The following is a 12017-nucleotide window of genomic DNA, read 5'->3' as shown; positions in this document are numbered from 1 at the left end:
TCTCTTACTTTATTGTAAGAACATATGCAAAATATGTGTTAACAAAGTGTTTAGGTTCACCATCAGGCTGCCAGTAGACTATCAGCAGGTCAGTTTTCGGGGAGTCAAAAGTGATACAAGGATTTTGGATGGAGCGTGGAGTCGGCACCCCTAACCCCCATGTTGTTCAAGGGCCACCTGTCCATCCTTACCCAAAACTCACCCTCTTCTCCCGGAGAGCTGGGCTATCATCCCCGAGGGCCAGGCGGGAAGCACGGGACCGGAACTCGGCTAGGCCCAGGATCGGCAGGTACTCGTGGTTCAGGCTGTTGTCATTGGCGATCTCCTGCTCTACCTTCCTCACGACCGGCAAAACCCAGGGCTGGCTGTCATCTGTGCGATAAGCTGGGACATGGCAAAGAGTCACGTCAGAGAGAGGAGGCAGGCTTCATTCAAGTAAGAGCTGGTGCTGGGACTGGAGGGCCAACCACCTCCTTCCATCAAACAGGACGGGGAGCGAAATGAAAGTAAAGCTCATTCACTGACTGCCCGCCTGCTCCGGGCCAGGCACTGGGCTAGGTGCATGCAGTCAGGACAGCCATGGTTCCTACCCTGAGCTCTTAAATACGTGACCGCGAAAAGACAGAATGCTGAAATGAAGCTGGGATATCACAGAGCCTGACAGATGGGAAGAGTGCACGAGCGAGCACGCCGCACGCTCAGAAACACCTTACAGTTGCTCTGTTGATCGTCCTAGCGCACTGAGCTCTGGAAAGCCCTGAGCCCAGAATCTTCCTCCTTCTGCATCTCCCCAGGAGATTTCTGGAAAAGTGCTAGGTGCTACTTCACATGACTGCTGCCACTTCAAACATAAAATATGGAGAGGGGGTGGCAGAAGGGGGAAGGCTACCTCCTCCTCTTGTCCTGGAAGAACAGAAGCGGAACAAATCGTGAGCAAAGGCCCCAGGGCTGAAGATTCCAGCAGAAGGTTACACAAATGACCCAACAACCTATTTGATATCTGCACATATCTCTGTCCTCTCTCTGCCACTGCTGGCCATTTTGCCTGTCCCTCCTACTTCATATTCCACACTTTTATCGACCTAAATGTATCTATTTCATAATACTTAGTCTTGCCTACAGCAAATTCCTAAGCCCCTCGACACTAAAAGTATTTTTAGTCCCGTTATCCTATCACTGATTTTTTTCCCCCTCTAGTACAGTATGATTATCTCAGGCTTATAGCTTTAGAGGGCAACTGCTGTGGCTTGCACCCAAGCCAGTGATTTGAGCAGATGCCTCACAGGGGCCATTTGACTCTGCTGGAATGTTTAGGTCTCCAACAGACCCACACAAACACATTCTTTTTTTATAGCTGCGTAACTCATGAGTATACCATAATTTGTTTTGCCAGTCTCTTGTTGATGGATATTTGAGTTGCTTCCAATCTTTGGCTATTACAAAACAGTACTTCAGTGAACAACCTCATACATATGTCATCTTCCATGTAAATATATCTGTAGGATGCAAGGTTGAAAATGGAAGAGTAGGCTAAGAAGTATGTGTATTTGCAGTTTTGACAGATATATCCAAATTGACCTCCATAGGGATTGTATCAGTTAAAACTCCTACCATCAATGTGTAAGTGTCTGCTTCCCACAGCCTCATCCAGCGTAAATTTTTGCCAGTATGAGGATGCAAATGGTACCTCAGAGTAGTTTTAATCTGCATTTCTCTTATTATGAATGCAGTTGGGCATTTTTCTTATTTACTTACATACTTATTTATTTAAGTGGGCTCCATGCCCAGCGTGGAGCCCAACACAGGACTTAAACTCATGATCCTGAGATCAAGAAATGAGCAGAGATCAAGAGTTGGAGACTTAACCGACTGAGCCACTCAGGCGCCCCCCATTTTTCCCATTTATGATCCATTTACAACACAATTTTAGTGGCTAGGCAACATTCCTTTCCACGCATACTTAACTATTTGTGTTGCTTTTGATGATTTGATATTATAAACACTGTGATAAATGTCCTTGTATCTTTACATATATTCATGAGTGTTCCCTTAAAGTTTCTAGATGTAAAATTACACTCAAAAGTTATACAACAAATAAGACTTTATAAGATCATTTTGATTTGGGGTCTTTCTTCTATCAGCTAACTCTACCATCTAGGAATGTGTCATCTACAAATCTGATAAGCATCTCAAACTAGTAATAAGAATGTGGACGGTGGACGAAGCTGCAGCCACTGATGAGCCACTAGTCTCTGGGTAGGGTGGCTGTGCCTCACCATACTATCATAACAGTCACATGCTACGCCCTGGCCTACTAAACTCCTTCCAAACCAGTCAAAAAGCCTACTTAATCAGGTGGGATTAGGTCTGTTGTTTTTTTTTTTTTTAAGATTTTATTTATTGGGGCTCCTGGGTGGCTCAGTCGTTAAGCGTCTCCCTTCAGCTCAGGTCATGATCCCAGGGTCCTGGGATCGAGCCCCGCATCGGGCTCCCTGCTCCCTGGGAAGCCTGCTTCTCCCTCTCCCACTCGCCCTGCTTGTGTTCCCTCTCTCGCTGTGTCTCTCTATCAAATAAATAAAATATTAAAAAAATTTTTTTATTTACTTGAGAAAGAGCAAGAGCGAGAGCTGCACGTGCGCGTGCAAGAGCAGGTGGGAGGGGCAGAGGGGAGGGAGAAGCAGACACCGCCCCCGCCCCCCGCCAAGCAGGGAGCCCATGCGGGACTTGATCCCAGGACCCCGGGATCATGACCCGAGCTGAAAACATATGCTTAACCGACTGAGCCACCCAGGCGCCCCTGGTCTGGTTTTTTTAAAGAGATACCAAAATAACCACTTTGAAGTAAGAGTCGTCCCTGAAGGAAATCTATGATCACAATGCTACCATTGTTCATGATATTCTTGGAATTCTTCTTTTGGAATTATTTTTAGACACGATATCTCATTATTTTGAATATCCTCAATGGTGCCAAATCTTTGTCCTTTGAAAGTAAATTTGATTTTTGGAAATGGAACTTGCAGCAAGAGCAAACACATCTTTAAACCACACAGAAGGGATACTATTTAGATGTAAAATGTGGGTGTTCATAGAAAAACCAATTCTATTATGCTTCACATCTGTGTTTGGAAGTTATGTATATTACATAATTATGACATATGTATATTTATGATAACATGTCATTTGTAAACCATGTATTAGAAATAACAAGGAAAGATGAAAAAGTCCCAGAACTGCTGTTCTTACCCATACGGTATATTCTGTGCTACTCTAGTCATATGACTAGACGCGAGGAGGCATTGTGTCTATATTGTGACAAAAGAGAAATTGGCCAACTTATACCTCCCCTGCCTTCTTCCCCATCCAGTTTCTCCCAGGTTCAGTTCCAGATTTATTCCCCATGCCTTGCCTAAATGCCCTAATTAAGCAGAACAGCCAAAGGCTCTTGGGTGATTAGAGCAATGAGGTCAAGCATTATTAACGACTATGATTCCTGCTCTCCCAGGAGATTTTCATTTCTGTTTGTCAGATCCAGGAGTTTCTCATTCATGTTTTCATTCACTCACTCATTTAACAAGGACTTACTGAATCCACAGAGAACCAGACACTGGCTACAAGTAGCTACACAGAAATAGGTAAGGTCAAATAAGATACTGTCTGCCTTGAAGGAAACATAGAATATACAGCCCTTAATTCTCTTGTAACGAGTCAGGGAAGATTTTACAGAGATGAGGGATGAAAGATGAATAAGAATTTAAAAGGTAGTCAGGGAAAGGGCATTCCAGCGTAGCAGAGGAGACTTCCCTTCCACCCTTCTAGGTTCTTTGGCTGGTCTACTACTTAAATTGCCATAACAGATTAACAGGAGAAAAACAAAAGTTTAATAACCTCTGCCACCTGAATACATGGGAGAGACCCAAGAAAACTGAGTAACTCTCCAAAGTAGCCAAAGCCATAACCTTAAATACCGCCTTCAGCTAAAGACAAAAGATGTTGGGTGTGGGGAGTCAGTTCCTGGGAGGTGACCAGTAAAAGCACAGGAAACAAGAGAAAGGTCGTGATGCAGATTTAAGCCCCGCCTCTCCACTGATAAAATTCCTCCAGATTTAGAGTCATCTGAGAGAAGCATTCTTACAAATGGATATTTCCCTTATAAATGTAAATGTTTCTTATAAAAGGGTAACTTCTACTTGGTTTTCAGAGCTTCGCCTGTATTTGCAGTTTCTTAAAAATAACCAGCTTAGGGCATATTTGGGGGGGGCGGTACATTTTGCTTCCCTTCACCAGACTGAGGGAACACCTGTCTAAAGGTCCAAGAGGCTTGGAGACATGATGGTTTTGAGGATCTGCATTTTCATGGCTCAGACATAGGACCATGGAGGAATACGGGTTAAAGAGTCTTGAAGGCCGTCCTCATCTAAGGAAGGTCATTTCAATGGGGAAACCACTGAAAGCATTTAAACAAGAGGGTGATAAACTGCAAAGGGTAACAGAGATGGATCATTAAGTTAGGTGGGTACTGCAATAATTCAGAAAGGGAATAATGAAGTCTTCGATTCAGGTAGTGGCAGCAAGGAAAAAGAAAGGAGGAGATAGTCAAAATAGATTTATGAGGTAGAAAATACAGAACCTAATGACCAAATAAATTGACGTGGGATCAAGGAAAGGACGACAAATAACTCAAAAGTCTCTCTAGTCTGGATAAAGGCTGGTGGTGAGGCGGGGGGGGGGGGGGGGGGTGGGAAGGTGGTCTGACTAAGACATAAAACATAAGCAGAAAAAAAAGATTGAAGGGAAGGTGGAAATGATGAGTTGTGTTCTAAACATGGTGAATTTGAGGTGGTTGTAGGATGTGTCTAGCAAACTGTACCAAGTATGGGTCTGGCATTCAGGGAAAAAGTGCAGGATGGAAAGAAAGATTTCATAATTATAGACATCGATGGTACCTGAGCCATAGTAATAACAAGGACTTACTGAATACTTAGTAGCTATGAGGCATTGTGCTAAGTGCTTTACTTTTTCTTCTAACCCCCATTTAATTCCTATAATGACTTACAATATAGATACTACGATCTGGAAACTGAGGTCAGAAGAGTTGAATAATTTGCCCAAGATCAAATGGATTATAAGAGCTAAGCTGTCATACTATTAAGTTCATGGATCCATGTGTTCTTTTTAAGGGCAAGAGAAAGCCTGAAGCAAGCAGGCCCCAGAGGCCTGTGTGAGGGGCCTATCAGCAGGCTCCCCAGCAGGCTCCCCAGCTCCAGGCACCTCTGCCCTTCTCCATGGGTACAAGTTCTTTTAGAGAAGTCACACAAGTTTCAGGGGAGTGCAGCAGTGTTGCTTTCCAGAAGAAAGGAAAACACAGAGAATTAAATGATCAAACCATCCCCCTACCCTCCGCTGAACATCTCCACTTCCCTCCCCCCACCCCCAGGAGCCCCTGCACATATGTATGCCTCTTAAGGCCCTTTTCCAACTAGAGTCATGGGAAGAGGGCCAGGGAGTATTCAGAGACACCTGACACAGCACATATAGCCAACAATTTTATGTGAAGATGCTAGAAATCCACATTAAAGACCACAACAAATATTAAAATAAGAGTAGGCTATCTGGAACCAAAGGAAGCTCAGTCTACATGACAGACAGACAGGAGTCTATGAAGAAATGTCTTGCTTCAGGCTGCAGCAGGCTAGACCCATGTCTCCCCTGCCCTTGAAGCACTAAAATGGTCAGCTAGGAGCACGTCACACTTAAAATGTGATGCTCTGCAAGATGTCCATCGACAGATGAATGGATAAAGAAGATGTGGTATATATACACAATAGAATATTATGCAGCCATCAAAAGGAACGAGATCTTGCCATTTGCAACGACGTGGATGGAACTGGAGGGTGTTATGCTGAGTGAAATAAGTCAGTCAGAGAAAGACATGTATCATATGACCTCACTGATCTGAGGAATTCTTAATCTCAGGCAACAAACTGAGGGTTGCTGGAGTGGTCGGGCGTGGGAGGGATGGGGTGGCTGAGTGATAGACATTGGGGAGGGTATGTGCTACGGTGAGCGCTGTGAATTGTGCAAGACTGTTGAATCACAGATCTGTACCTCTGAAACAAATAATGCAACATATGTTAAGAAAAAAAGAAGAAGAAGAAGATAGCAGGAGGGGAAGAGTGAAGGGGAGTAAGTCGGAGGGGGAGACGAACCATGAGAGACAATGGACTCTGAAAAACAAACTGAGGGTTCTAGAGGGGAGGGGATGGATTAGCCTGGTGATGGGTATTAAAGAGGGCACATTCTGCGTGGAGCACTGGGTGTTATGCACAAACTGTGAATCATGGAACACTACATCAAAAACTAATGATGTAATGTATGGTGATTAACATAACAATAAAAATTTAAAAAATAAAATAAAAAATAAAATGTGATGCTCTGCTTTAACGATAAAGAAATTATGGAAACAGTCACAGCAAGAGTATCTCTGGAGCAACTCTCGGCAAGTAGAAACTAGGCAGTGAAAGTATAGTTGCAGCTTAAACACGTCCAACATCACTAGAACCTGAGCTGGATAATCTCCACTGGATTTTATCTTAACGTGGGGGGGGGGAACAAGTACCTTCCCCAAAGTCAGTGATTACTTACATTTCCTTCACAAAGGATATATTTGAGGATGTGTGTTAACTAGAGCTAGGACATAGAAAAGCTGGAAGGAGACCTCTTATTCGACTCTAATCAGACCCTTATCTGAGCACCTGCCATCCACAAAAAAAGAGATCATAAAAAAAAATATTTATATGACACTTTTCACTTATATATCACATTTCACACATAATTATTCATTTAATCCTCAGCCAACTGATGAGGCCAGTAACATCATTATCCTACACGTAATGTGCTAGTGAATCTTCGAGTAGAATTTTAGAGAGAGATCATTCCATCCCCCACTCATTTAACAGACTGAGTTCCAGGATGTTAAATAGCCCTCCCAAGGTCACGTTGCTGGACTGCAGGGATGGCCTGTACTCAGAATCTCCCAGCTCTTCCCACTACAGTGCACTGGCAGCCTCTGGATCACCTGAAGGACCCAAAATAGAGGAGAGGACAGTTCCATCACCAATAGCTGTATGAGCTGGGGCAAACTGCTTCATCCATCTGGGCTTCAGCTTCCTTATGTCTCAAACAATCCTCCATAGTTGTAAGCATTAAATAAGATTAAATGCATAAATCATCTGTTCATGGTAAGGAGGGGCAGTTCCTGGGTTCCTAGGAAACATGACAAAAGCACCGTCACAGGTGAGGTGACCACCTGAACTGCAAACTCTACTTCCGAGCCGATCACTTCCGGCCTGAGCTGGCAGGGTGCTTTTTCTCTGCGCGAGCAGTTTATTTCTGAACCAAAGTCAGCAATGATTTCATTTTGCAGTTCTTAAGCTGAAAATTTTTATGCAACATCTTCTGTGCAACCTATCCGAAGAAATGCCGAAACAACAATAATAGTATCAGAAATGCCAAAACAACTCTTACATAACCCCTACTTTTCTGCCAGATACTATTCTAAGTGTTTGATTCTCACAAAAACCCTGTAAGATAGTTTAATGGTAACTGAGTCAAAAAAAAAAATTGAACATTTTTAAAAGATGTATTTAGGTCAACATCAACATATCTATCTGGCCCTAAATAAATACTTGGAGGTTTTAAATTGGATTTAAATTAAGAGCTTGAATGGTGCCCAATTCCGATTCAACTCAAGGCAACCTTTCAATACTTCTCCCACTCAGGTGCCTGCTAAAAACATCACTTACTCGGGCGCCTGGGTGGCTCAGTCGGTTAAGCGTCTGCCTTCGGCTCAGGTCATGATCCCAGGGTCCTGGGATCGAGTCCCGCATTGGGCTCCCTGCTTATCGGGGAGTCTGCTTCTCCCTCTCCCTCTGCCGCTCCACCCCCCACTTGTGCTCTCTCGCTCTCAAATAAATAAATAAAATCTTAAAAAAAATAAAAATAAAAACATCACTTACTCTCCATGGCTGAAACTATGTATTTACTTTTTAAAAAATGCTTTATTACGGAAAATTTCAAACATATACAAAAGTCACAAGAATGACATAATGGATGCCCATGTACCCATTACCTAGCTTCAACAAACCATGCTTTTTAATGGCTTTTTTCTCACCCCTATCCCATACTCCTTAGTGAAGACTTATTTTTAACAGGTCCTATGTACAGTCAGTATAGGAAGTCTGATTCTGAACCTCCTTCTCACCACCATCTACTACAAATAGTTCAATTTTCTCTTTCCAAAATTTCTGGTCCTTTTACTCTATATCTGTTCCTTAGCACAGAACATCATCATACTCATTTTCTTCAACCTGGCTGGTCTTTGTGTGTGGTCAAGTGTCTTTGAGGCTTCAAACATTCAAATGAGGATGATAAGAAATAACAAATTCACCAAAGGTTAGAGTTGTTCTGAGGCACTCCAGTCTAAACCCTTCTCTTGCAGAAGGGGAAACTGAGAGCCATACTCTGAGCTGTCCAAGGTGAAGAAATACAAGCAAGAACTGAGGAACTGAAGACAAGAATGTGTGAAAAGTGAGCTACTTCCTTTCCACTCTTTCCACTCCTTCCCACCATCTCTACCCATCCTACCACATCTGTGAGGGCCAGAATATTATTCCCAGATCCTCCCAGACTGCATTAACCTGTCTCAGAAGCATTTTAGATTTCTATTATTTCACACCTTGATCCTAAAACCCTTGAGACCAAAACCAAGCCTCAGTCTTCCCCCCAAGGCTTGGTAAAGTGCTGACTGATTGTGACCTACCTGGTAGTCACTCAAATATTTACTGACCCAGACCAGAGCACCCTAAGGCTTAAGAGTTCTCCTTCATCTATTCTCCAGCAACCAGGACATCAAGCCTGTCAGGATTCCTAGCTTCCTCCCTCTCCTTACGTTCTCTGGCCTCCCCATTCATTAACAGGCGAAAGGATGTAGTAGAAAAAGCACAGAATGGGGAATCGGAAAAACTGGATTTGTGTCCTGGCTACTAGACCTGTACTGTGGACCTTGGACACATCTCCTTTTTCCAGGGACTCCACATGCCCATCTGTAAAATGGGCAGGTTGAAAACCAGCCTCGTGATTCTTGCTTCCTCTCCAGCCAGCGCCAAGCTGGGCCTCGGCCTCTCTCACTGTACCCACCGCCCGGGTTAGGTCCGCTCCACTCGCCAGGCTGCTCCTACTCACTGCATCTTTACCTCCGACTCCCAGGTTGACCTTGCGGGGGTCCGGATCCTCCCGGAAGTCGGCAGTGAGCTTAAAGACCAGGACCGGCTGGGCCTGCGGAACCTCGGCGAACACAGACGGAGGTGCCATGGCAGGAGAGTTCGAGACAGCTGAGAGCTCTCACTCCGCGTTTGGAGCCACAGGATCGGGTCTAGCCAAGGTGCCTGGAGGAGACTCTCACCTTCACCTAGCCGGCAGGGGCGGGCCCGCGGCCTCCAATGGTCTAGCTGCGTCCGGAACTTGGCAACGCGGTTAACCAATCGCGAGCTTCTGACGCAGCAAGGCCAGGAGGGAGGGGATGCTATTAGCCAATCCAAGCAGAGAATCTTATCGGAGGCCAGGCACGATGCAACCAATGCCCTGTACGCCGGCCGAGGAGGGGGGGACCAGGACTGGGGTTGATTGGCAGAGCGGACTCCTATGGCTGAGGGCGTTCGTCCTGGGGCCTCCGGTGCTGAGGGGAGGAGCCGAGCGGCCCGGGGGCGCCGGAGGTGGCCTCCCTGACCTTCGAGGGCCCGGCGAGGAGGGAGGTGGCCGGCGGCAATTCCGGAGGACCGGCCTTCCGGCACCCACGGGCAGGCGTTCTCGGTGCCGGGCCCCGCAGCTCGCGCTTTCCTGACCCGGGCTGGCAGCCAGATCCCCGGCGTCCGCGCTCGGGACGGAAAGTCCTTGGCCTGAACGTTCAGCTCCGGAGCCCGCGGGGGCGACCCTGACCCTCCCGGCCGTCAGTCCGGCCTGAAGAAAATGAGTGGGCCCCCTGCCTGACTTTCAGGCTGGGGACATCCTACGAAAAGTGGGGGCGTGACCTTGAATTCCTTTTTGCCGCTCTTAGAGTTTGACATTTTTGCTTCCCTTTCCTTACGAAGAGGGGCCTGGTCCTCAAGGACCTTCAGGATCTGGGCACGGCGTCCCTCTCCAGCTTTGCTCGCACGTACGCACTCAACCAGGTCTTGCTGACATCAGCTGGCAGGTACCCAAACTGCCTCTTCTTTTAGTCTGGCTGTTCCTTCCTCCCCAGCTCCCCTCTCCACCTGGTGACCTTCAAGACCCATAGTAAATAAATGCCTCCTTCGTAAAGACTTTCCCTAACCCCTACTCTGGTCAAAATCCGCCGCTCTTTTCCTGTGCTTCTGTACCCTGTTGGCAATATTACCATTTCAGAAAATGCCCTAGTTAAGAGCCTAGCTCTGGAGCCAGACCACCTAGGTTTAGATTCTGGCTCTCGTTTACTGACTTAGGCAGGTTTAGGCAAGTGACTTAACCTCTCTGTTCCTTCTCTGTAAAGTGGAGATAATAGTATTTTCCTTAGGGCTGTTGTGGGGATTATATGAGCTGATACATATAAAGTGTTTAGTTGCATATAGTAAGCACCCCCTAAATGTTGGCGGCTGTTATCATTACACATCTGCCACACCCCTTGTAGATGGTAAGCTTCTTTTAGCTAGAGATCTTACTCTGTGTAATATCCCCTAGTTTTTTGCACTTAGTAAGTATTCAGTAAGTGGTGGAAGGACGAATCCATTCTCTTGGTGTCTCAGGAGAAAACAATACCTCAGCCTCTATTCATTGAAAGTACGACAAATCTCAAAATGAATTTTCCATTCATAGTAATGAATACCAGACGAAGAAACTTGGTGCAACACCTGCCAACGTTTGTATCACCTGCTTTTTTTCAGAAGGTTTGCCTCTGCTTTTAAAGCTAACTGCCCATGGTGTTTCATTAACGATGCTTTCATCTAAGATTGCAAGTTCAACACTGAAGGTGAAATGACAACGAACTTTTAGTGGTTCCAAAAGCAGAGGCAAAGGGCAACTGCTGAGAGGGGTGTTCTATAGCCCAGCCTTCCCAGAGTTTCAGAAGGATGATCTTCACAGCGTTGGCCAACAATATCATGGTCACTTCTTACGTCATTCCCTGGGGGAAAAACAACCCATGGTTACCTAAACATGATGAACTTAGCTAAATCCAAATAAATATTTATTGACTATCTAAGCAGCTCCAAAACCAAGTCAAGCTGATAGGGGCAAAGAAAGTGTCATATGCAGTTTTTCTGCTTGTCTTCATAATACCTGTTCTAAATTTTAGAAAGGGGCAAACAGTTAATGGGGTGTGGCGGGGAAGAAAACTACCTATTATGTGGGATCCAAGTCTCACACTTTTTCCTTGGTAATATTAGGTTCTTGGGAGATTACATTCAGTTCCTTCTGTCTTGAGCCCGGGAGGCTACCCCCCTACACAAAACGCTAATCTTGAAATAAACAAAATGCTTTCGAGGCCATTGCTAATTTCAACACTTTGACTTGGAATTGAGCAATGCTGCCTCCCTGCTGAATGGATAGAACAAGCAAAAGACTTTTTAGAGGCCAACACTGTCCAGACAAGTAGGCAGCCAGGTAAAGTGAGTGTCCAGAGAGAGGGCAATAGGGTCATAGGAAAGAAGGACTAGTATTCCCCTTGCCTCATGATTTGCCATGCCTGTCTGTCATTGCATCCTCCCCACCATCTCCCTTCTGGCTTTTTTTCTTTCCCTTTTTTCTTCAAAAGAATTGAGAGGGAGGAACTGGGAACCCACACAGCAACAGCTTCATCTTGGAATATACCCTCCTGGAAATCGGAAGCCTTCAGGGCTGAGCAGTGTTGCCCCAAAGCATAAGAAGCAGGCCAGGCCAGGTTGGCCGTGGACACTGCATGGACCTCTAAGCAAATCCAAACCTGCTTATTGTATTCAATTTTGACC

General features: G+C 45.4%; 1 protein-coding gene across 1 annotated transcript in view; it reads right to left on the bottom strand.

The window, feature by feature from the left end:
- GOT1 (glutamic-oxaloacetic transaminase 1) overlaps positions 1-9497 on the bottom strand; it is a 30812-nt gene extending 21315 nt beyond the window's left edge. Inside the window, exons 1-2 of the mRNA XM_025880671.2 lie at positions 9252-9497; positions 203-384 (exon numbers count right to left, since the gene is read on the bottom strand). Coding sequence (XP_025736456.1) covers positions 203-384; positions 9252-9369 — 300 coding nt within the window. The 5' untranslated portion in view covers positions 9370-9497. The remainder of the gene's footprint in view (positions 1-202; positions 385-9251) is intronic.
- Between the last annotated feature and the right edge of the window lie 2520 nt (positions 9498-12017).

The sequence above is a fragment of the Callorhinus ursinus genome, unplaced genomic scaffold (genome assembly GCF_003265705.2).
Source record: "Callorhinus ursinus isolate GAN/ISIS: 27379988/994484 unplaced genomic scaffold, GSC_fseal_2.0 scaffold20, whole genome shotgun sequence".
Lineage (NCBI taxonomy): Eukaryota > Metazoa > Chordata > Mammalia > Carnivora > Otariidae > Callorhinus > Callorhinus ursinus.
This window is presented reverse-complemented; position numbering and strand designations above follow the sequence as displayed.